The following is a 26,236-nucleotide window of genomic DNA, read 5'->3' as shown; positions in this document are numbered from 1 at the left end:
AATTATTTTTGAGGCCTTACTGAGTAAATCTGCGTGCTTCTTTTATATGCGCTAGCTCACCATAGTAATGCACAGATGGAGGGTTAGTTCTGTCTCTGGTAAGCACACCAGAAGGCTTCCGAGGACATTAATTTCATGGTTTCTTTGTCAACAGTCAGTGGATTTTTTGCAGTGAGACAGAAAGATCAATTGAATTATTTTTCTTCCAGGAAACTTATGACATCATTGGTACACACAGTTTTGAAAGTTAATGTAGTTTCTTTATTTCACTTAGAATACATGGGTGGAAAACTTTTGGTGTCAGAAGTGAAGTTAGGGCTAGGCAGGTGAAAAATCAGGAGTGTCTGAAGAGCTTCAGAAAGTGAAGTTGGCAGCTTGGGTATCTCTGAGGTTGTGTGAGAGGGTTGTGCACTTGCCTGGAAGGGGAAGAGGGGAGTGGTTTTAAATTACTACCTGGTGGAGAGAGTTGGGAATCTTGAGCAATCATCTGGTGTTTCCAAGTGGTCTGAAAGCTGGATTGACCCCTGTTGGGATTGCTGATGCTATGTAGTGTTTTGGCCAAAAAATAGAGCAGCAGTAGTCACTCCCACATCCCACTTTTGCGATACAGAGGAGGAAACCTAAGCAGAGATCTAAAGCTTGTTTCAAGGCCAGGATGGACATGGCCTTGGGCAATCTGGTCTAGTGGGAGGTGTCCCTGCCCATGGCAGGGGGGGTGGGACTCTATGATCTTCAAGGTCCCTTCCAACCTAAACCATTCTATGATTCTCACTGTGGGGAACCCAACAGAGACATGTAGAAAGTGATCACAAACCATTGCCCAAGTATGTTGTGTATGAGTAAATAACACTAGTAATAACAGCAGTATCTGGTGTTACCTGGAAGCTTCACAAAGCACTTCAAAAGTCAGTTATTGCCACTACCTCACAGCAAAAGAGAGATTACACAACCTTGGTGTCTTCCAGCTGGACATTTACCTGCACTGACCTCTGGAAGGGGTGTGTGAATCACTCCACGCTTCTCCAGGACCTCCCTGCCAATTCCCCGGTGTTTGTGCATCAGATAGACTTGCTGAGCCCTGTGCTCCAAAAGGAAACATCTGGGTCATTTTACCTTGATGAAGTCATCATCGCAGACAGAGCTGTGACTGGTAAAGGAGTTGGGTTTTTTTTGGGTTTTTTTTTGTTTGTTTGTTTTTTTCTTTTCTTTTCTGTTAAAGTTACTGTCTTACAAGGATATTCCATTAAAAATCTTTAATGATAGAGCTGGTGTAAACTTTTTCAAAGGGGAAGGGCATTTCACAACAGGCACAAGAATAATGTTGTTTTCTTGAACTTACATCTTTTTGCGGAAACAATCATGAAGGAATTGCCAAATATCAATATACTTGATTTATTCGAAAACGTGTTTCTACAAACATAACTCATGAATGGTCTTTCCCAGACAAAAACAAATAAATAGAACCCCAAGCAGATGTGTTTCCAGCTATGAAATGAAAATAACCTAGCCATACTGACAGCTGTTCTCCTTGCTCTGATGAATGCTTGTGCTCTTTCTCTTTTTATTTCAGTTTCTCAGAGAGATCCCAATCCACCTTGGCCAGGTGGGAGGGTAGTTGAAGCAGTATCTGTGGTGGGGTCTACTCCCGTTTACAACGTGTCCTGGATGGTGTCTGGCTGCGGTGCAAGTCTACCCCTTCTCTCTCTAAGGTAGGGGCAGTGAGTGGACTATTTCAATACGCTGTAACATGTTTTGCAGTTCACACTGACATGTCTGGAGCAGGTTGTCGTCTAAGACAGGACATGAGAGGCAGTGGAGGACAAGACTCCAGCTTGGCATTCCCTGCACTTCACTTGGAGTCTTCTCCTCTAGGCATTTCAAATGGCCCATGTTCAGACTGTTTGGACTACTGAATCCTGCACAGATGTCTGCACTCAGTCAATGGGCTGCAGTTCTAAATTAAGATATTTAATTTCACTCTCAGCATGTGAGTGTTTTGAGCTTTGCTCACCGTATAGGATCTTGAACGTATATTGTAGACATCTTAATGAAGGTATCTGATTCTGGTATGAATCAGATCTGGTTCTTGAAGTTCCATTGTGTAAGTGGGATTCAATTGCTGAACCAGAGGTGCTTAAGATGTTTCAGCTAACCTGGGGTATGTAAAATATACACGGGCCACCAAGATACGACGTAGGACTAAAGGGAGATCTAAGCCATCTTGGAGATCAGCCAGAGATGCTCCCAAGCACTTTTAATGCCACCAGTTGCCATGTTATGCAATGGAGGTCCACCTTATGTGTCCTTGTTTACTGAGACGGTTTCTGTTCTGGAAGCCCTAAGAACAAAAGAGGAGGCAGGGCTATAGGCTAACCAGACCCGAGAGAAACACATTAAAGGGTCATACTGGCAGACAGTAAGTCCTGTAAAAGCTGGATTGTATCCAGTCCAGTCAGCAAAGACCTGATGGGAATAGACCCAGGCAAGGGAGAAGCTGGAACGGTGCAGTCTTTTCAGCTACTTCACTTAAACTGACTTGCCCACGTCTGCAGGAAACCTCCTTTCAGAAGGTGGTGAAACTCAGTCTGCTGTCACTTTATTTCGTTTCTTACCTTGGGGTCTCTCCTCCTTCAAGCAGAAGCAAAGTGATGTGTCATTAATTTTGAGTACTCTAAAGAAAGACAGATTCTCTTTTAAGAGGTGGCAAAAATTTGAAGATTATTATCCTGTTTGATCTGGTAGCAGCCAAGTTCTTATATATCCTGGTGATATTCAAGACTTCGGTGAATTCATCTATCGCCTGTTGGGGTTCAGAGACACAATCCTGTTCAGCACGAAGGAAAAGACTGATGTGACAATGCCTTGGAGAGAAAGATTTAAGAAGCTTAATCTGTTTAGCTTATCAAAAAGAGGATTAAAAGATGGATTGATCACAGTATTTCTCACCAGGAAAAAGAAAAAGAAGGTGTTTGGCACTGGTAGGCTTCTCCATCTCACAGAGGAAGATGTAAGAGAAACCAGTGTGTGATGCTGAAGCCAGGGAGACTGAAAACAGAAATCGGCGCATGCTTTAAAAATGGGTGGGCTGATCTCTGTCTTGGGTACCTTCAAAACATACTGTGCTGTGATCTACTACAACTTGCTGCGTTCTACTACAACTTGCTGCGGTCGAGGCAGGGATGTTAGCTGAAAATCAGACGTACCGGTTGTATGTCAGACGAGAAGACTCAGTGATCCTTTTGGTTTTGGATTCTTGAAATTTACTCTGCACAAGCCACAGCTGAGCTGAGTCTTCAGCTGTTATCCAGACGATTAACCGCATGGTGGCATCATTGTATCACAGAGAGCCTCTCCTGTGACAAAGGAGAATTTTAGTGGCAAGAAGATGAATCTTTTAAGTTTTAGAAATTGGGCTTTGGGTGAACTCTAATACAAAATATCGCTGTAATTCAGGGGAGTTAAGATTTTGATAGATTCGAAGAGATTAGAGGATGAAGTAGGAAAGCTTTTTGCCATGTTGTAGCTGCTGCCCAGGCTGCATTGAGTTGGTCCTTTAAAACACTAGTATCAGTTGCTTGTGTTTGGTGCTATATGAACTGTTTCTTCTATCATAATTAAAAAAGTTGTTTTTCCATTGTTTTCTGTTGTGTGCATTGCATACATCATGTAGGTTTAAGTTGGGAATATTCAATTCTTTTTGAGCTCTGAACATATTCTCCTTAGGTCCTTCAAGAGTGTTGTTCCCGTAGGTGTCCCTCTGCTGCTGGTGAGGTGGGGGTGTCAGGAGCTGGGGGACTTGACTGCTAATGCCTTCATGTGAATCCTCTCTGTCACACAGAGGTGCTTTGCTCGGGGAGGGCTCTAAGGAGTACGGCTACCTCTACGTCTCCACGGAGGATGTGAGAGTCAGCCTCACCATTCAGAGACTGCAAAAGTCATCCCCACCTATTGGAGGGACCTTCCGCATCCACCTGCCCCATACAGTGATATCAGGTAAAAGAAGACACACATACAGGTCCTGGATTTCCTTTGCAGGAAACCAAGGGAAGAAGAGACAATATTGAACCTTGGAAATGCTCAGGTACAGGCTGGCAGGTTAAACCCATTGTCATAGTTGCTAGATCTTTGCATTTGATGTCCTTCAAGATGGGAAGTTAAGGATTATAGACAGGGAGTATTTCTAGGTGTTAGGCATGGGTTTATTCCAAAATGCATACAGCCACTATGAAATATTTGCCTTAACGTTAAGAATTTTGGATAGGATCCTGAAATGGGATTTTGCATCCCAAGGTTTCATTAGGCTGATGTTTCTCCAGCACGTATACCTCTGGTTGCCTTGTATGACAGGACCCTTGCAGGTTACCAGAAATTAATTCTCTTTTAGGATTACCAGGATTGGTAATCGGTTTGCAAATGCCACAAAAGCTTTTGTGCACAGATTTTTTTTACTTGAATTAGTTGCCCTTTAACTGTGCTAGATATTCCTATGTTTGGTTTAAATAATCAAAGAGGCTTTAAATGAAAGTGAGTAGGTTACTCTGAACAAGGTCAAAGATAAATTTCTTGACTGAGGAACTAGTCAAATAGTAAAATAGGAAAGTCAAATAATAAAATAGGAAAATGCAGCCTTAGAATATTTGTGAAATAACTCTTTCCTCCATATTGTCCCTTAAGGTTTTCCTGCAATGGCTGAAGGCTGTCTCAATACTGACCTGATTTGAGCAGCATCTTTTACAAATGTACTCCATTCTTCTTGCCCTGTTCTCAAGTCTTGTGGTTTCCTCTTTTTCTTATGAATTGTTTTAGAGAGATCTATTGTATCTGCAGCTTTGAATGGCTATGGGTATTTATGTTGAAAGAAATAAAACATCATTTGCGTTTATTTGGGATTGAACTCTGCAAAGTCTTCCTGAGAGGCCGACTCCCTCTCTACCCTCTCATCCAGGAAGTTTCTGACCTTTCTATTTTGAAGGAACACGACTTACACACTGAAACTTCATGTCTCCCAAAAACGTAGGTTGCATGTAATGAAAAGTATTACTTTTGGACAAAATTGGACAAAATTTCTGATGGAAATGGAAACTGGAGTGATGTTTCTAGATTTTCTAAGCTATTAAATAGTGCAGATCTTTGGCATTTGGGACCCAGTAAATTTTCCTCTGATGCTTTTTGGCAGTTACAGATGTTTAAGCAACAACAGCCTCACACTAATAATGAACCATCTTTCTTTTCTAGGATCAGATAGATGTGTTCTCCTAGGAATTAAGATATCCACTTTTTTTTTTTCTAATGTCTTTTGCAGACGTTTCAGTGCATGTCTCCTCCCGTCGTCTCCGCAAGCTTTTGCAAGACAACGTAGATAACTCCACAGCCCCGTACTTCAACACCAGTGATTTCATCGTGACCAAAGACTCAAACTCTTGCTATGAAAGCATCTGGACACTGACTTGGAAATCAAAAACTGGGGACTTGCCCAATATTATCAGTGTATAGTAATTTCTTCTACTACTAACAGTCACTTTGAAGTCCATTCAATGTCTTTTATCTTGGTTAATTCATTCTCCCAGCATTTGTTTTCACACAGATGTCTGTAGAACCTTAAACTAAGTGTCTTCCTATTAAGAATAGCAGCTTAAGCAAATTCCAGATTAGATGATTCAAAAAACGTTTGCAGTTACAGGAGGGGAAATTACAGCTTCAGAGTCTGTGCCTCAAAATGAGACGGCCAGGATGTAATTTCTGTGCTTTGTTGCAGTTCTGTAGAATAAAGGGACTGCTATACTGAAGTGAAAGCTATTAAAATCACACTAATAGTTCAATGAGTAACTGAAGCTCAGTATTGGTTTGTGGCGTCATTTATGGGCCAAGAAGGTCTTTTCTTGAGAACTATTCTGTATGGGTTCATATCTGGTGGTCATAAGTCTCAGAAGAAAATTCAGTTTGCACGCTCCCATCCCAAGACTTATCCTTTAAGTTTTCCTTTATGTAGAAAGGTCTTTTTTGAATAAGGACTCAGACTGAGCTGCTTCCATCCTCATAAAGAAAAACTATTTCTTTGTATATCCACCTTCTAAAAGTATAAAATTATCTTTGATGAAGCAATGAGTTCTCACACTCAAGACATTGGCCTGGATGGTCAAAAAAGCTTGAGCTGCATCTTCAGCTGTAACACTGGCCCTTATTCCACGCAAAGTCACATCTTTGAGAAGTAGATATTCAAAGTTCTTTCCGTGCCTAATTCCAAATGATATTACTAAGTATTACAAGTTTATTTGCAAATCTGGCTCCTGAATCTCTTTGCCTCAGTTTCTTGCTTGCAAGGTGAGGATGGAAACAGGGAAGTGTTGTGAAGTCCTGGGTAATGAAGATTTAGATCTGGAGATAGGACTTATGGAAGGAGCTTGATAAAAGGTTTCCCAGAGTTTTTTGCTGCCTTGTAAAGACTCTGTATGAACTCTGGGGAATGGATTTGATTTAAAATCATGCAACAGAAAAGGACACAAAACTTAAATTCTTTGTTCTTTGCCAGGTCTCTGCCGAAAACCTCACTGGTCTGAAGCCAACTATTTCTAGTCGTGTGGTTTATGATGGAGGTGTGTTTATTGGGCCAATATTTGGGGACATGCTTGCTACCTTCAATAACAAAACACAGGTGAGATGTGCTGTCATGCTTCCTGCTGATTCACCTGGGCTGTGTAGAACCAGGAGTCTCACAGGTATTCAGGTATCTACTTCTGCCACTAAATCCTTTCAGAAATCTACTGGTTTCTGCTTCGCCATAAATCAGTCAAATTCTGCTCCCTGGTTTGTGGAGCAGGACTTTCCTCCAAGAGCTATTGCAGGTGGGGAGAATGGTCATCATGTGTGAAGGAAGGCAATTTATTTCTTTTAAGGCTGTGGCCAACGGCTGATGCCACCTCTGGACTCCCACCCTTGCTGGGTCCTATAGTGTTGGCCACCAAATTTAGGAATGACACTTTTTTTATCATCTGCTGCGTTCCAGCTGTTACACTGATAGGCAAAATAAATGAGGCAGTGGCTGCGCTACTAGTCTGTGGATTAGGCAAGTCCTTTGGCCTCCATGGATCTCAATTCTTCATGTGTGAAAAGGAGCAAGGAGGGCTTCCAGGCTGAGTGAGCCTGCTGGATGGACAAAATGTGTTCAAACTCTGCTCTCAGACACTGCAGAGCAGTATGTATTGCTGGCTTTGCTGCTGGTGAAAACTGCCGAGCACTGTAGGGCACTTGCCATATAGCCCAGCCCTGTTCTTCCCACCCTGCCTTGGGAACAAGTCACCCGATAACAGGGTGATGCTGGATGTGCTCGAAACCCAGCTGTGCAGTGCTTGGGGCTAGGTCGTCCTGCTTTTTTGGCAAGTCTGTTCCCCAGATATGAGCCACTGTTTCCAGTGGCTCAGCCACCTGTGATATCTCTGCCATCTGTGGTGCAGACACACCCTCAAACAGACCAAATGAAACAAGAACGGCACCAGCAATCAGATTTACTCTTCAATTTTGGAGCTTTATGCTGGCTTGCTGCTAGAAACAAGTGTAAAAATGTTCCTCTAATTATTGTGTCTCTATTCGAGCTGAGTACTTTGAAACTGTGTGCTCCTTGTGTTTCTTGGAGATGGTCTGCTTTTGCTTTTTACAGACATTGGTGTACTCTCCTGGCACACCCTTAACATCTGGGAGAGAGATGAAAAGGGACTCTTCTATGCCCTATGCTTTGCTGGTTGCCTCTTCTGAGATATCAAGATCTCAGAAGAGATATCTCTTGATACGTCTTGTTAGATATCAAGGCCGTAGCCCAGCTTTCTTATTTCAGCATGAACAACAAGGGGAAAAAAAATAAATTGAGGGCTGCATGCTGAAAAAACACATTCTGAGATTCATTCTAATTAGTCTTACAGGATGCTTTAAACATAATAAACTTGTTCCCAAGGCAGGGTGGGAAGAACTGGGCTGGTGTATATGGCAAGCAGGGTCTTCAATGGATGACTAGAACAGGAGTTGGGAGGAGCTGTGGGTCCCAGCAGGGTGTGAGATAGGATCCTGCAGACACCAAGAGTGGTTTGTGATACAGCTTCCAAAGCTGTGCTCTGCTTTGCCTAATATTGAGCCCTAGCAAGCCTTGCAATTAAATTTGTAATGAGACTGCAGCAGTATTAAACAGCTGTCTGAGAGCTGTCAGAGTGCTCTCGATTGCTCAGTGTGGCTTCTGACATCTCTCCAAAGGTCTGTGAGGTGGATGTGGCTGTAGAAAACACCTCTGCTCCCTTCCCAGCTTTAAGTAATCTTCTCCTCTGTCTCCAGGTGGTCGTGGTGGTGAATGACGTCCTTGCAAACTGTTCTGGTTCGTGCTCTTTCCAGTTCAGCCAGGAATTGACACCCTTAGTCAGTGATGTGGAGTATTCATCAGGTAACGGGTTTTTGTGCCTGAACAAAGTGGCAAAAACATTGTTCAGTGAAAAACATTTGCCAGATGTTGATGATTTTGTGTGTGTGTTCTTTTGGAAATTTCTGATTTTTATGGAAACTGCAGTTACTAATGGGGCACTTCTGATCAGCTCTAGTCTTAAAATATGTAGCGCAGGTATGTTCTTACATTCACAAGAAGATGGTGGAGGCATAAAGGGGAGATAAACAGTGATAAGCTTGGGGATTAAAGTATAAGGTGGCTCTTGGCTCAAGTTATTTTTAATAAAAATTTAAGAAAAAAGGTAATAGCTGAACAGGGACAGTCAGGAATAGGTGTTATGGGGGACAGTGAGAGATCATTGGTGTTGTACTTCTTAGGATGTCCTGATGAAGACAGTAAAAAATTTTAATTGTTGGTTGAAAGTAAACCCTGGGCATTGCTACACCAAAATTCATGAATTATCTTGTTGATTATATTCCTTCAGACGCTGGGTCCCAGGCCACAGTGGTTATCAGGGGAGCTGGCTTCACTGAGGAGAAGTCAGCCCTGCAGGTGGAGGTGAACAATGTGACCTGCCACATCATAACGTTGAATCAAACTGAAGTGGTTTGCCAGACGGAGAGGCTGCCAGTCGGAGTCTACCAGTTGACACTACTGGTGAGACCTTATGGCTTCGCACTCAACGGAAGCACAGGAGAAGGCATCTTCCTAAGAGTTGAACCAAAGCTGGTAGCCATCGAACCTCCTACAGCTTCAGAGATTGGTAAGTCTGAATGCCAGACTGGGTCTAAGGGGATGTCTGTTTTCTGCTTCTTGTTTTTCATGGCATGTTTTGGCTTTTCTGTATTTTCTGTATTTTCATCAAAGTCTGATGAAAAAGACGTAATATGGCTGAACACATTGTGTGTACCCCAAAACACTCGGGCAAGTTTCTTAAAGAGTGACAGACTTTCCTTGGTTCTTTGTGAAGGCAACAAGTTTCCCGAATAGTTTTGTTTGGGAATAGAAAGCTCAAGTACAGGTATATTAGTTCGAGCAAACCAGATGGGTGTTAGCGTTTCATGGCTCCTCTTCCCATATCTATTTGACACATAGCTTCGTAGTGTTTGAATTAATCGGGCCTAATCATGAAATGGCCAAATTTTGATTCATCCCAGTCCCATTCAAGTGAATTCATGTTCTGAGTAATAAAATGGAAAACTCATCTGTGTTTAGACACAAAACTAAGAAACCTAGAGAAGCTCAAACTAAACTGGAGCTCCTTCCATTTCCACTACCACACCTCTCCTTGAAACAGAAGAGGAAATAAAGGGTTGATATATTCCATCCCTCAAGACAAGAGCTTGGAATATTTACCACAGGACTCCGGGGCCAAAGGATCATTACGACTCTCATCTGCTCTGTGTGTGACACAGATGAGAGGACTTCACCTGGAAGTTCCAGCAAGGCACCTAGCCAATTGTAGCTAAGCCAAACAAAATGCTGTAAGAAGCCAACATTTCTTTGGTTTTGGGAGAAGGAAGACTTCCTATCCCAACGAGAAATGTGGAGAACACCCTTGACACACCTGGGCTGTGCAGTAAGGACCAATGGTCTCTCTTGTATGACTTGTTTTCAAGCAGCTAGGAATACACCTAGAAACAATATCTCTCATCTGCTCTGTGTGTGACACAGAGCTAGGAATACACCTAGAAACAATAAGACCCAGGTCTACTTTGACAGCAAAAGTTATCCAGCTTTCATCTGTAAACCTCCTCGTTTCATTGCTGAGGTGCTTTGAAATCATGGTAACAAACATCACTGAGATCAGGAGCACTGGCCTCGGTGCAGTATGAAGGTAGCTCAGCCATGTGTCTTGGAGGACTGACTGTGCCATGCTCAGCCACCTTGGTGCAAGCAGAGGAAACGAAGGATGGCCAGTGAACTTCTATGTGAGTGAGCCATGGAACGGTCTTGCGAGAATGTAGGATTCCTAAGCTTCAAAGCAAGAAGTTATGGTCACCTCTTTATGTTTTGTTGGAGTGTATGGCAAGAAAGATATTCTAACCCTTTTCTTTCCTATTTTTTTTCCTCCTCTCCAGTGGGAGGGTCATATAGTACATAAGGTTGATATTAACTACTTTAATTCATTAAAAAAAAAAAAAAAACAACAACTAAAAGAAAAAAATCAACAAAGGCAAGTTTTAGTGCCTGGGCCTTGCTTCTCATTTCCTTCACTGACAATCCAGTTCTCCCAATTACAGTGATCTGTCACTCATTAAAAAGAAAGCAAGTGTAATGCTATCTTACATTACATATGCCTTGAACATTTATAATTGGAAAGAATTACAGCTTCCATCTGTGTTTTTAATTTCTTCTGTTTAAAATACCTCTCTTCAATCTTATCGTAAAGTGCACATATGCAGTATTTCATTGCATATGGATATAAGGGTAGATATCAAAACTTAAGAGCATCAGCCTTTACACAACACACATGGATTTTGTACTCTAAATCTGAGGCTCCTTATCTGACAGCTATTGCATTAGACAAGCGGCTTCAGTTTTGAGTTCGTGCTGTTTCTGGCTCTGCAAAGTCAACCTTACAGGAAGCATTGTGTACTTTGCTGCATCAGGTCCTTCTTGTCGAGATATCACTGGTCTCAGTGGTGCCGTGCTGGGAGTTCCCTGTGACCTAACTCTATAAGTGTGGGATGCCTTTCTAAAGATACTACCGTGCTCCAGCAGATGGGAGGAGCTTGCTGTTAATGTATCTGATTGCTGCTGTTTGTGTGGTTTTGCTGCCAGCCAGAGAAAATCAGAAAGATTAAAATTTCTAGGCTTTTCTCTTGCTTCGAAGAATTAGCAGGAAATGATGCTCTGAGGAAAGGGTGCAAGGCACTCTGCCATGGATATATAGTGGCTTTACCATAGAAGTTTACTTACATCAAAAATGTAAAGCACCAAAAGCTTATAGCTTTTTATATTATGCTTAAAGCATAAGATAGAATCATAGAATTGTCTAGGTTGGAAGGGACCTTTAAGATCATCAAGTCCAACCATCAGCCTAACACTGCTAAGTCCACCACTAAACCACGTCCCTCAGCACTGTGTCTACACATCTTTTAAATACCTCCAGGGATGGGGATTCCACCACTCCCCTGGGCAGCCTGTTCTAATGCTTGACAACCCTTTCAGTGAAGAAATTTTTCCTAATATCAAACCTAAACCTCCCCATGTGTAACTTGAGACCATTTCCTCTTGTCCTGTTGCTTTTTACTTGGGAGAAGAAGTTGACCCCCACCTCTATGTATGAACACATATAGCCACACGAACACGTATACATAAACACTACATTAATAAAGTTCCAGTCTGAGCAGTCTGTCCAGTCAGAGTCCTAAAGCTCTGCAGCACTGATAATTAGACCAAATAGCTGTAGGTTTCCAGCATATTTCTTTTTTTTTTTTTTTGAATTTTTCTCTGAACTGCATCAAAGAACAAAGTCCAGGTAGGAATCACCATTAATGTCCATTCCTGTTCTCTTTCCTGTTTCTCTTTGAAATGTCCCTGAATATTCTAGTCACTTGAAAAAGCAGAGGGGAACCTTGACTATTTGCATTGGAATTGAGTGCCGCAGAAAGATCAAGCGCAAGCCTGACTTGTGGTGGGGATGATCCTGCATGTGACTGGAGAGGCTCAGCTTTGGCTGGCACAAAGCAGAGCTGGGGTTGCTTAGTGCTCCAAAGAATCAAGCCCTCCGTGACTTTCCTCACAACTCTGCTACGTCTCAAGCCCTGCCAAGTCCCCTTTCTAACCTGAGTTTCCTAGACACATGCTACAGGCTTTTTTGACAGCGGGGTGCTTGGCAGCTATTTGAACTGTGGAAGCACCTGCTGTGCTAAGCTCATTTTCCATTCTTAGTGCTTCTTCCTTCCTTCCTTATTTCATTCTTGGGCTGGGGGTCTTTCTAAGGGTGAGATCACAGGCCAGACCCTGCCGGTTTAAATAAGTATGTCATTAAAAAATAAACATAGAAACAAACCCAGTCCTCCTGTATCACGGACAAGAATCCAAATAATGAGCAAGAAGGATCTCTGGTGAAAGAGAGGAAGCAAAGCACAGCAAGGTGGGAGCAGATCATCATCAGATCAACTGAGAGACAGTACCGCCTTTCGTAGTTACCTATTAATAAAGAATCCTTTGCATATGAAAATATCATTCTACATCTTGAATGTAACGGAATAATTCATTTCATAGGAGGACTGAGAGTGGCTCTCAGGGGGACCAATCTGGAAGGGGTAAACTTGGTGTTGTTTGGATCTCAGCCTTGCCCAATTTTGGAGGATGACAAAAATTCAACAAGAATTGAATGTAAAGTTCCTTCTCGGGTAAGAAAACACATTTTTTTTGGACCAGTCAGCAGCCGACAGGCCTTTCTGTGTTTTGCTGCCTGAGTTACACCAGGGGAAGGCCAAACAGTAGCCCATCAGTCAAATCTTGGCTGTGGGGCAATTTAACATGGACTCCACATACAGTTTAGACCAGCTTAATTAACAATAGACTGATGGGTGATTTATGAAAACCAGTAAGCAAAAAATTCAGATTGCCACGTCATTAGCTAAGCCTCACATAAAACTGGGGCTTTGAACTCCAGCAAAATTGCCTGCCTCACCTTTCAGCTGTCTACTGGTAGATAAAACATGCCTGGGACAATTGATATTGCTCACATTGTCGAACCCTCTTCAGCTCCAAATCTTCTACTTTGCATCCAGACCTCCTCTGGACATTATCTCTGTGTCGTGCAAAAGCACACCTAGGCATTGTTAGCAGCAGTGCTCTTTGCTGCATGACAAAACTATATCCAGGATGATGCTAATAGTTTAAGTGTGGGGATAACTGTCTATGCCTATGACTTACCACTGTTTAGTTTACTAGTTTGGATATAGCAAATGAAAATCTGTATAGTCTGGGATTTTTTTAAGGTTTATAGCTCTCTCTAAATGTCCCTTTAAGGTCAACATAACTGTGCACATTTAAGTAGAGTCTGGTGTATATACAAATTTTGTCAGTGCCCATGTGCCTGAATTATTAAGCATGGGACATGCAGGAATATAGGGAATAACTTTTTTTTTAATTGATACATTCTTATCCCTGACATTTTCTTCATTTCTAGGGAACAGAAGATGCTGCTGTCCATGTGACACTAATTTCTGGGTACCAGTCAACAACAGTAACCAACTTGTTCCGCTATGATCCTTCCTTAAACCCTGCTGTTGTATCACTGAGCAGAAACAGAAGTGGCATAGCAGGTGAAAAGGCTGTAGACACGTATTGGGCATCGTCTGTAGAAGTTTTGTTATTGCTGATGGTGGTGGGGCAGAGGGAAATTACGTCTATGGAGTCTGGTGATCAGATGCTGTTTTTTTGTTGTTGTCTTTTACCTTGTAGTCCCCATTTTTCCTGCTAGTCCTGATTGGTCCTGGTTGTTTTATATTAGTTTTACTTTAGCATACATGAGATAACGTGTTGCTTGCCCTAGGCCAGTATGGATGATGTCCACAGGATGTCAGGTGTGGTATAGCGCTCCTTTTGTGTCACGTTTCTCTAACCCTGCTCTGAAATTAGCCCACCCATTCATTCTTGGTAACAGGTTCAGCCATGACAAGAGAAATGAGCTCTAGAGAGTGTCCTTCTCCACAATCCCGAAAAGGATTGATCATTAAGTGCATCGTATGTATTTTGGATTGCTGAAAGTAGAAGAGAGGCAAGACTTGTCTGACTAGGTCCCATTTCCAAGCCAAACTGTTTCTTCCAGTTTGACCTTGTGATCCATTATTTTGGAATATGAGCATAGACTTTGTGGGCTTTGTGGGGACAAAATCCCAAGTAGGTCTCATGGAGTGTTTAGCATTCCTGTCTTTCGAAAGTTTCTATTTGGGGTTGGGTTTTTCTGCGTATTTCCCTTCTTTCTTTTTTTTTTTTTTCCCCACAAGGTTTTGGCTGGACACTGGGAATAGAAGACATTAATGGTGAATCATGGCCACTTACAGACAAGTGTATTAGAAATAAAGTTTACTACATCTCTGTGTGACAATTCGACACCAGATTCCTAGTATCTGAGAGAGGGAGCAAGGAAGATAGGAAGAAGACAGTAATATTCCTGCTTTCCTACTTACCCCACTCCCATTCTTCCAAGGATGCAATCATCTAATTTTTATTTTTTTTCTCCCTCTTTTTACAACCTCTCCAGTGTACAGCTTAATAAAGTTCCCCCCAGCTCAGCAGTTTGGCTGGACTTGGTGGGGATGCAAGGAGTTAGGTGACTGCCAGTGACGATACACATTTCTTGCTGCACACCCGGCATTTCTATTCCTTTCCCCAAATGCCCTTGTCATTTTCTATTACTCCAGAATGCATAAATAAGAGAAAACGTCCTTTATCATCTGAATATTATTCAGATACCATAGCACCAAGGGGAGATTTCTCTAGCCGCGGGCAGCCCAGGTGCAAGGAATTCCTTAATGTTATAGCGTCTCGTGAATGGTGGTGTGGCTGAGTTCAATCTTCTATTCAGAACCTCCATGGCATCAGCTTTTAATATAATTTTCCTCCTATATAATAAAAAGAATAAATAAATTACACAGATGCCTTCCAGGCATCCAGGATTAAGCTGACAATTGACCAAGAGTCCAAAGAGTTCATGTTATTAATGTATTCAACTTCGCAGGCTTTCAAACTTTCAAACTTTATTTGACTCTTTGTGCATATAGAATTGAAAAGAACTGGCTTCAAGAGTTGCTTAAGAGGAGCTGGTAGATGAAGGGAGCTTTGTACAGACTCTCCTGCTTTGTGAAAGGGAGACACTTCCCCAAAGCTGAGACTGTGGAGCTGAATGGTAATGGGGACCATTCCTGATGTGGAGGTGATGCTAAAGGCAAGTCCCCCTGGCCTCTGCTTGGGACACAAAATTGCTACTCAGATCTGAACCTCTAGTAAGGATGCATCAATCTATAAATGTTCATTTCGATTAAGACAAGATAAGAGTGTACAGCAGATGACCTGCTCTTGACTGCTGTCCTGTGCGGTTGGGATAACAGTGCCACATGCAGCATCACTTTTGAAATGGAGTGAGCTCAGGGAGGAAGAGGAATGGACAAAAACGAAGCTGCTCTGGGACAGCTGATCTTCACCAGCTGTTCTTGAGCAACTCTGTGGAAGACAAGTGTCTTGGGCTGGCTGGCTCAAGCGGGTGACAAAGAGATATTAACACTCTTTGATTGCTGAATTTAGGAAAGGGATTTGTGTAACATAGTGGTCTATGAGAGTAGGCAGCTGGACTCGAAGACTCCTTCTTGTCCTGTTTATTCTTGCTTCTGTGCGACTGAACCTGCACCCTTCAGAGGAGACAGGAGGATGAGATTCACCTGCTAAACATGTCTTTGTTCTTGTTGCTTAGTGTCTTGTAAAATCACTGAAGAGAAATAGGTGATTCTGTGGTAGGACTCACCACAGCTCTTTTGGATGTCTTCCTTATTATAAGATGAATCGTGCCATAAAGGCTCTGTTTCTCTTCACTGGCTATAGATACAGCATTCTCAGTCAAAATACCCTTATTTGGACGGATACATAACACCCTAAATTTTTTAAAACTTTTCAGGAGGAATTTGGGTTCTGAAATTCCCTTCTCTACTGCCCTTTTCTATTACTGCAGTATGCACAAATATAAGAAAATATCCTCCGTTATCTGAATGTAACTGGGCTCACAGCAGAGTTTAAATTGGAGAGCGTGCCATGTTTCCTGAAAACAAGGTGCTTTGGAGCATACGTGGGCATCTGACTTTAGGTACTCAAGGAAATGTTCATTTAGCTGTGGGAGGCTCCTGTTAAAATTAGATAGGTCCATAGTCCTGAAAAATGTGGTTTGGATTATATGTCAGGGATTTACAAAAAATCCCCAAGCTCCTCAGTTCCAGTTTATGTGAGCTTCAGAAAGACTGGATTTGGCTTTTATCAGCTACAGATGTTTATGGGACAGACATTTATGGTAAGGGGGCATGGATCCTATCCCAAGTGTGTACCAGCAGGCTGAGAGTGGACGTAGATGGTCATAGCTGAGTTCACTGTGCTAAATGTCTCGGGACAAACCTGGTAGCTGGTGACCTTATCAGGGATGCCAAGGGATGAGTAGGATACAGAACCACTGTGGTCTTCATTTTTTTGTTCTGGGCTGATGAACATGACTGGACCTGTTCTGGCATGATGGGACACCATGTTCTTCCTCGGGCAATGGCTACCTGTGCTAAAATAACTGTTACCAGAAATGATGAAATAATTTCATCCATTCTCCTCTCTGCAGGGGGTCAGGAGCTTCAGATTGGAATATACCAGTTTGCCAGCTACCGAGGATCAGATATCAAGGTGCAAATTGGGGGCTCGTGGGCTCAGATTCAGGCACAGACGGACCATGGTGTTAATGTGACACTTCCAGCCTTGGCTGCGGGGTGGTACAATGTTTCTGTCATCATCAATGGCATTGCCGTTGCTTCAACCAGGTGTGTGAATGCATGTACTTTCCTTAAGATATAAATTTCGTTCTCCATCCTATTTGGTATTTTAGGGTTAATCTGAGAAAGAAGATAAGAGTTTTCAAAAATTCTGTACCTAACGGTGAAATCTGCAGTGTGGTATAAAATTATGAATAATTATCAAGGCATTTATTGATCTGTGGAACCCAAGTCAGCAAACTGCTAATGCTAGTCAATTAACTCCCCTTGGATCAGTAGGAGGCAGGAGAGAAACATTTTAGAAAAAACAGTTGATTTGATGAAAAATGCATATTCAGGCAATCAAAGGTATTCACAGATTCAGGTCAAATGCAGATAAATCCTGCTGTAGGAAAACAGCAGAAGAAAAGAAAGACTTTTCATGAGAAAAACAAAAGTGAGTTTGAAAAATAAAAAATGCTTTGTTTGGAGAATTTTTAAATGATCCTATTTCCATCTTTTAAGGTGACACTTCAACTTCTTGCCTAGACAAATGTAGTATAAATGAATTAAAATGTGGGGGAAAACCAACCTGGAAGTGGGATATGACAACACATTCACAAGCAGCACAATTTAGTTCCTCAGCCATGCAGGTCTCATCCATAGCAGCTGCTAGAAATGATCCTGAAACAATGATACTGGGGAGAAGGGAGATGTTTTTATTGCTCACAAACCACCCTAAGCTGCTTCTTGCATTAACGAACTTCAGCGGGAGAAAGCCTGTGGCTGGTGGGATGACACGCAGGGATTCATCCCATCTGATACTGTAGTCTGTTAGCAGCACCATCGCTTTGTCTCCAGAGACAGAGAGTGGGGGGAGATGGGTCATCCCAGGAGAAAACTCATCTCTGATGGGCTGGATTGCAGGCTTGGGAAGGTCTACTGCTCTACTATGTCATTTTAGGGCAGGGTATTTAAAAGTGTTTTTAAAAGGAGGGTGATGAGGAGGAAAAAGAGACGTAGGTGGGACAGAATCAGAGCCACACCCTTATCTAAGTGGGCTTCAGAAGGTTATGTCTGGGTTTCCTCTTGCTGCAGTTATCTCTGCTGTCCGGTGGGAGAATGTAAGGAGGGAAGGCAGGCTCCTTGATGCACTTGCATCTCCTGTCTGTGGGCATGGCTACAGTGAGGTCTGTTTGGCAAAAAAACCCTCATTCTTTGTGGGCAGTTCAGTTGCACCTCATGGACTAAATTTGGCCCCCAGGTTGTCACTTGATGAGACAGTGTTCGTCATAGAAGTAGCTCAAATCACATGGAAAAATTTGGGGTGTGGGGTGGTCTTATCACCGCATTGAACAAAGTGGATGTGCCAGGTGGGTGTTTGTCCTTCCAACCTGGAAGGAGTTGTAAGAAAGAATAGCGCTGCAGCAGGAAAGAAAAATATATTAAAAAAGCCAAAACCCCTTTCTATGTTGCTTGTGTTTTTGCAGGGTTGAGACATTAATCCAGTACCTCTCGGAGGTCTTCAGCATAGAGCCGTGTTGTGGCTCCTTTCTGGGTAAACAGCGTCGGTACATCTGCAGCCACTTATGGAGGTTAAAGGGATCAAGGGCACAGTTTTCCTGCAGGAATGGAAAGGGCATCCCATTTCACATCAGCTTAAATGAGGGTGTTTTAAATCTGTGACCCTTTATTATGCAGGCATCAACTGGCAGACAGCAGCAGTCTGGAAATGTGGGATTGTCGTGAGCATCCCTCAATCTGGTTGGCTGGCTCAGGGGTCCCTGTGCTTTGAATTTGATTTCCCTAAGTGTATCCTTGCATGTTCCCATTGGGAAAACAAAACATGCCCACACCTGACTCATCCGTGCTGTTTCCTTCAGTCATTACGCCTCCATCTTTCAACGCTTTCAATGTGAAAGTTAGGTGGAAAGCAGGGTACAATTGTGGTTTGAAGCAAGCAATTTCAAGTGATCCCGAAGGGGGTGTTCATTTTTGTTAAGTTGAAAAGACAAAAAAACCAAACAAACTCTTTTCGATGTTAATTTTAATCAAAAGTGAAATATTTATTAATCCCATTCCAAGCTTTTAAACAATGGAAATAATTTGTGTGTTGCAGAGCGAAACACCACCAAATTAAAAAGTTTTGCTTTAAATCTTAAAAAGCAGTTTTGAGGTGGCTAATTTATTTTGTCATTTGGCTGGGGGTGGGGGAGAGTTGAATCCCTGCAGTGAATTTTACATAAGCCCTTAGAAACACTTTTATAGAAGACAGAGAAATTCTTGTGATGCAACCTCAGACTGCTCTCCCAGTCTCACAACACATTTAAAGATATGAAAACTCAGAGGCTCTGTGGTAAATGATTAGTTCAACAGTTTGTGAAGTGCTCAAGCCTTGAAAGATGAGAGCATGGATAGAGCTTGGAGAGCAAAGGCTCTCAGTTTTGACTATTAAGCTGTGCTAAAAATATATATAATTATTGCACCCTTCTTTTCATATTTAAGGGTAAAATGAAATTTAAATAAGAACCGATTAACTTTTTGGCTGGAGTTTTACGAATGGCTTAAGCTGGCTTAGAATCTCATCGCTGCCAAAAAGCACCAATTCTTCCCCCGCCTTATCGCTAGTCTTTTGTTGTCGCTAACAATTGTGTGGTGATCTGGATTAAGGATCTGAGCCGACTCAAAAGGAACCCCATTATAAACCAACTTATTTTTCAGCCAGATCATGGGAAAAGGAAGGGCATTGGCTTAATGGATAAAGAGGGCGAAGCAAGGCAGGGCACTATGAGTGCCAGTACTGCGAGCTAAAGGAAGATGGAGAGAGGCTTAAACTGGTCTTGGAAGCATGGGATGAGGCTGAGAATGATGGAGGGTTTGCATTTTTATGATTATCACTTCCTAAAATGCAAACTTCTCCTTCTTCAGCGCTGCCCCCACTCTCAGCACCCTGGGAGGCACTGCAGATACCTCTGCTTTGCAGTGTTACCTAGATCCAGATATCAGGATTCACACTCATTCTGGATAATTAGCACCTGCTCTCAGAGGCCAGGGTGGTAGCAGAGCCTCCCAAGGCTGCTGCTCCTGTCCATGTGGAGAGGGAGACTCCAGTGCCATGTCCTAAAACAACCGTGTGGATCAGACTAAAGAGAGCCTCTGTCCCAGAGTGACCCAAAAATAGGATGCCTTAGGAAGATTATATGAGTTGAGCAGTGTATGATGATACTGCTCTACAACAGTTTTCCAGCTTCTAAAACAAGATGCACAGCCAGCTCCAGCTGGAAGTCTTAACTTTGTGTCTAACTCTTCCTGAATTGCTTTTCCATATGAATGACCGACCCTCTTGGAGACAGTTTACCCATTTGCTGTCTTCTTCTATGGTCTTAAGTAGATGCCCAGGGAATAAACATGCACAGGCAACAGCAGGGGAAAGCAGCCAACCTGCGTTCCTCCAACCCATGCATGGGAAGCCCTGGTCAGAGTTGCCTTTGACAGTGAAGGGTGAACTGTTCTCCTCTTCCTCTTCCCGTTCCACCCATCTTAAATGGTGCAAACTAGGAGTGTAGGGGAGGGCTTGAAGCTGGAAGCATTCATCAATGTATCAGCTTTTCTGGTCAGTGAACTCCTCACGGGCAAGTGACCACCAGTGCGTGGCAGATGTGGCACTCTACCTGTGTGGCCAGGCAGAACGGAAGATTGAAGGAAGGTCTGTAGTTCTGGGTTTTTGTCTGAAAGTAGTCATACCACATTCTGCTTCCTTGTGTGCGGCAGGACCAAATCATCTCTACCATGTCCCCACCTGCTCGTACAGACAGTGCTATTCCCTGAAGAGATCAGTCTCTGTTTACTCTCGGGGGTCCTCTCCATCCACTTCCTCCAGTTCTATGGTGGCTTTCTACTGTCATTTACTGCCACAAAGGTCCATGTCTGTCTGATACCTTAGCCTATTGTCCACACAGGATTATCCTAATAGAAGACTGCTATGATGTCTAGCTGTTTTGTTCCAAAAAAGGGCTGAATTTCTTCTTCTATTCAACTTGGCTAAGACTGTCTGCCATGCTTATCAGCTTTATCACGGTTTGTGACTGTTCACAGACAGTCATTAATTCCTTTCCTGCATATAATGTCCTTCTTCCTTATTTTGTTTTACCCCTAGGTGGAACACTGCTCACAATCTCTGGGGTGGGCTTTGGCCAAAATCCTGCCCTGGTTTCTGTTTCAATGAACAGGCAAACCTGTACAGTTATACACTTGGTAGAAGATACTGTGTGGTGCCTGACCCCACCAGCTGCTAATGTGTCTAATGAAGATCCACAAGACATCTCTGTTAGAGTAAACGTATTCATCAGCAGTAGGTCACTTCAACACGCTGTCTTTGCAAACAGGACCACCACCTTTAATTACCAAAGAGCTTTGACTCCTCTGATTACTGCTGTTGAAAAGGAAATCACAGACAGCAGCCTGCTCTTGAGCATCCAGGGGATAAACATCACTGGATCTGTGGCTAAGCTTGGACACAGTGAATGTGAACTTGAGTTTCAACATGGCAACAAGTCTGCAGTGTTTTATCAGTGCTCTTTGCCACTAAACAGCCTGGAACCTGGGACTTTCCCCATCCAGGTTATCCAGAGGCAGATGGGATATGCCCGTGTGACAGCAAGGCTGCAGGCCCTTACTGTAACTCCATGCATAACCTCCATATTCCCATCACGAGGATCAATCTGTGGTGGGATGTTACTCACTATATCTGGTATTGCATTAAAATCCAGGAGGAATTTGGTCCGGGTCAGCCTGGAGAGTAATTATTCCTGTGAGATCCAGAATGCTGATAACGATGCCATTAGTTGTATTGTCCTTCCAGGGGCCCATGGTTTGCGTTATCGGTGGTTGGCTGAGGCATCTTGGGCTCTTAATATCACAGTGACTGTCAATGGGATCAGCAGCATCTGCCTTGGAGACTGCACACTCCAACTTCACGAGCAATGGACCCCCCTTGTAGATTTGGTGACTTGGGAGACCAATGGGACATTCACCTACTTGATTATCAAAGGACAGAGGTTGGCATGGCCAAGGGACAGCCCCGTGGTACACTTGAATAACCAGGCTGTCTGTAAGGCAATGTTTTGGAACGAGACCAGCATCAAGTGCCAGGCAGATTGCATTGCCCCAGGGGAGCACATCATTTCCATATCCAACACGAGAAGTGGGCAAGCTTGCTTCAGAAAGGCGTCCAGCGTTCTCACCATCCTGCCTCAGGTGCATCGGTTTTACCCACAAAACTTCAGCACCAATGGTGGAGGCCTGCTCACCTTAGCAGGCTCAGCACTGAAAGGAAAGAGAATGACTTCTATTCTCATTGATCATCACCCTTGCCATGTTGTCAATGTCACCTGTGTAACTATCCAGTGCGTGGTGCCTCCAGGTAATGGGACTAGGGCTTTGAGTCTAAATGTAGATGGCTTCTCCTATTACCTTGGAAGAATATGTTACAACAAGGAGTTTACCCCAGCTTTCCTTTCGCTTGTTGCAACTGGTTTCCTTTTAACGGTGACTGTATCACGGGTCACAGAGATGGACACCATCTATGTATTTGTTGGAGACTTTGTTTGTAGTGGTGTCACCATCACTCGCTCCACTTTGCAGTGCTCAGCTCCTCCGCTCCCCGTTGGTGAGTACCGTGTGCTGGGCCTGGATGTCCTCAGGGGCTGGGCTTCCTCCAACCTGACGTTCACCTCTCAGCTGATGGTGACAGCTGTGCATCACAACTGGGGTAAGTCATGAAGACTTATTGTAGCTCCTCTATGGGGTGCAGGGTGAGGGACTGTGGTGACTGGGTTTTATCTGACATGAAAACAAAAATGATGAATTCAAAAAAATACCCTTGTTCACAGTTGGCTGTTGGGCTCTGTCCTAAATCCCATTTTCTGTCCTTTTCCAAGGTGGCTTGAATGGAGGGACAGTTTACCTGCGTGGAACTGGGTTTTCCCCAGGAAAGACTTTGGTGACAGTCTGTGGCACCCCATGTGAAATGCTGGGCAACACGACAATGACTGACCTGAGCTGCCTTGCCCCACGCCTACCAGGTAAGCTAAGACACAAAACTTGGCATTGTCTTGAAAACATCCCCTAAAAACCTATCTTGACCCAAAAGTGGGGGGTCCCAGTGTATCTCATCCCAGGGGAACAGAGAGCAGCAGCAGCTCTGGAGGAAGGAGAGGAGAAAACATAGTGTTGACTTCTGGTTTTTGAGCACAGTCAAAAAACAATTGCTGTCAGGGGGAGTTTTTGTGTCAACGGCTTTGGACTAGATCCACCATGTGCCTGGTGGCCACGTATGCTTTGCGGATGTCTATGAGATGTGCATAACGTCAGCAGTTCCTCGTGGCAGCTATTCCTTGGGAAAACTGCCTCACAAAAAATGTGCATGAGGGCTGTAGGGCTGGGTACCCAAGGGCCTCTTGGCCATCATGACTGTCTTAGTGAGTTGAGCTCCCTTAGATGCTTGTTCTTCTGTGGCCCCATACATTTTGTGTTTTGGCTGCATGGTGGGACACCTTCAGTGGGGTAATGGGGAGGGAAGAAAAGAGCGAATGACTGGGAAGGTGAACAAATAATGTACTATGGCCAGTTCCTACCTTTGGGAAGCTGGAGATGAGGATTTGACTTCCTTGAGAGGAAGGTGGGATCATCCCACAGCCAGAGCATCCTCCTGAACCGCAGAGAGGCAGCAGGGAAAGATGCCATGGTCTCCAGCTCTGTCAGAGAAATAAACCTGCCTCAATATTGGAGGAAACTCTTGGAAATGGGCATTTTCTGGGACAAGATGTATTTCCTCCCTCTCTTACTAGCAGCACAGAATTAGGCTCCTAAGATCTGCAAAAGGTAGGATTTAAGACTTTTGAATCTTACCCTGAGATTTAATGCTAAACGTTAAGCACAGAGCACCTATCTTGGTGCTGCAGCATTGCAACACTTGGTAGCATAACACTTCAGCCCTTTCACAGCTCTGATGCTGGGAGAACATCCTGAAAGCTACAGAAATATTTGCTGTTCGGTGGCCATCCAGAAATCCATCGTCCAGGTGTCCATAGATCCATGGTCTCTAATCCTTTGTGGACCTGGAAGAAAGGTGACAGCGAGAGTGTCCATCAGGGTAAATAGCCAGGGTTTTGCTCAAAGGTGCATGGAATGTCCATCCTCCAAAACAGGCAGAAGTTGACTAGATTAGTTACCGAGAAACTAGTCCAATGTGAAATTTAACATTCTTTTGAGCAATGGTTGGGACAAGAAATGCCCAGGGTTCCTCTTCAGTCTTACTTATTCCAAAATTCTAAATCTACTCTTGTCATTTGGAACAGTTCCTTTCCTCATCTATGAAGAATACTAAAAAAAAAAGGGAGGGAGGGGAAGGGAAGGCTTTAAAAGCCAACCACAAGCACTCAAAAGGAGACACCAAGAGGTCATAAGGGCTCAATTTTCTTTGTTTTAAACAAGGTCCAGGCACAGTCTACAAAACTGCTTATTATTATTTTTTAAACAAGAAAAATGACACGGTGCTGGACTGCTGGAAAAAAAAAATAATTAGAGAACAAAACAGGGAAGTCTGGTTCTTGCAGGAAGAATAGCAGAATAAAATGCAATCAAATTGATCCAATCTGTGAAAACATTAATAGCTGTGTTAAAAATTCACTTAGTGGTAGGCGGCAGAGGGAGCTTGGGGAAAACCATCTCACAGGCAGGACCACGATGCTTATTACTGACACTAGATGTCAGCAAGTGAATGCGGATTGCTGCTCGCTTGCTGGTCGGGTTTCTGGAGAGCAGATGCAAAGGATGCGCTGCCTCACTCACCAAAGGGACACAGGGACTATTGCTTTGAGGCCAGTTACAAGACGAGCCCTCTCTCCCCTGCCGTGGGTTTTGCAGTGTGCAGCCTTCAAATCTCACCAGTCAAGTGGCAAAAATGTCTCTCTGTCAATGAAGTATTTACAGGAAAATGTTATTTATTTTTTTTTGCATTTAAAAATAATCAAATTCCTTCGTAGGCTTCTAAATCTGAGTGTTTGCCAGGTTATTTGTTCTCTACATGTGGCATCGGTGAATCTGTATATCGAGCAAGATGCTTTCCAGACGGCAGTCCTCCTAATATTTAAGGGATTTCACACCCCCACCGTTTAGGGCATGACTGGACTTATTAAGTGCAGTTAGTCCAGTCTCACCTCGTGGTTTACATGCTGCTGTTTGCCCGGGGAAGTTTGCCATTTGGCACTTGCACAGCCAGCACTCAGACCTTTCTTTCACAAACTCGTCCACGTGGGAGAGGTGGCAAAGTGGCCTCGGGGATGTGGGACCACGAGCCATGAAGGAGATGGGAGGGATAGGTCTGTGGTGCCCCAGGGCTCCTTTGGTGCAGAGGTTGCTGCAGCCGGGTCGGATGCTTGTCTGACATTTCCCGGCGCTGCTCGTGGACCGGGTGATGAGAAGTGAAGAATTCAAGCTGCATTTCTTCTGTTACAGCATGCTGTGAAGCAGAAACACTTCCCCTCCGGCACTGCAGGATGTCAGGTGGCAGCTCGCTGCCCTGGGGTTTCAGCACTAGGTCATGTTGTGTCTGGCCTGCTTAAGATTAGAGATGTACACGCAGGAACCCCCAACTGGTGCATCTAGCTTACTCTGGTGAGACCCCACCTGGAGTACTGCCTCCAGCTCTGGAGCCCTCAACATAAGAAGGACGTGGACCTGTTGGAGCGGGGCTAGAGGAGGGCCACAAAGATGATTAGAGGGCTGGAGCACCTCTGCGATGAGGACAGGCTGAGAGAGTTGGGGTTGTTCAGACTGGAGAAAGCTCCATGGAGACCTTATAGTGGCCTTCCAGTGCCTAAAGGGGGCCTACAGGAGAGCTGGGGAAGGACATTTTATACGGGCATGTAGTGATAGGATGAGGGGTAATGGCTTCAAACTGGAAGAGGCGAGATGTAGATTAAATATTAGGAAGAAATTTTTCACTTTAATGGTAGTAAGGCACTGGAACAGGTTGTCCAGACAAGCTGTTGAGGCCCTGTCCCTAGCGGTGTTCAAGGCCAGGCTGGACGGGGCTTTGAGCAACCTGGTCTGGTGGGAGCTGTCCCTGCATATGGGTTGAAACTAGATGATCTTCAAGGTCCCTTCCAACCTAAACCATTCTATGATTCAATGTGATCAAATCCATAGGGCAAGGCTCTGCAGGTAGGAAATGTGACGACTTCCCAATTTAACAGGCGGTCTTCTAAGATGTGAAGAACCGCTGGTCTCAGCAGGATCCATCCATAAGTCTGCCCCATGGGGTCTTCCTTAGGGGAATGAGTGTTGAGTGGGG

General features: G+C 43.7%; 1 protein-coding gene across 1 annotated transcript in view; it reads left to right on the top strand.

Moving 5' to 3' along the window:
* The window catches only part of PKHD1 (polycystic kidney and hepatic disease 1 (autosomal recessive)), a 272,152-nt gene that overhangs the window by 25,386 nt on the left and 220,530 nt on the right, over positions 1–26,236 (top strand). The window contains exons 20-32 of the mRNA XM_009888974.1: positions 966–1,150; positions 1,571–1,709; positions 3,839–3,993; positions 5,303–5,487; positions 6,530–6,652; positions 8,317–8,422; positions 8,907–9,185; positions 12,656–12,786; positions 13,572–13,707; positions 16,755–16,950; positions 18,372–18,439; positions 21,038–22,651; positions 22,821–22,964. Coding sequence (XP_009887276.1) covers positions 966–1,150; positions 1,571–1,709; positions 3,839–3,993; positions 5,303–5,487; positions 6,530–6,652; positions 8,317–8,422; positions 8,907–9,185; positions 12,656–12,786; positions 13,572–13,707; positions 16,755–16,950; positions 18,372–18,439; positions 21,038–22,651; positions 22,821–22,964 — 3,461 coding nt within the window. The remainder of the gene's footprint in view (positions 1–965; positions 1,151–1,570; positions 1,710–3,838; positions 3,994–5,302; positions 5,488–6,529; positions 6,653–8,316; positions 8,423–8,906; positions 9,186–12,655; positions 12,787–13,571; positions 13,708–16,754; positions 16,951–18,371; positions 18,440–21,037; positions 22,652–22,820; positions 22,965–26,236) is intronic.

Source organism: Charadrius vociferus, unplaced genomic scaffold (genome assembly GCF_000708025.1).
Source record: "Charadrius vociferus isolate BGI_N301 unplaced genomic scaffold, ASM70802v2 scaffold317, whole genome shotgun sequence".
Taxonomy (NCBI): Eukaryota; Metazoa; Chordata; class Aves; order Charadriiformes; family Charadriidae; genus Charadrius; species Charadrius vociferus.
Note: the sequence above shows the minus strand (reverse complement) of the source record. Positions and strands in the feature narration are given on the sequence as shown.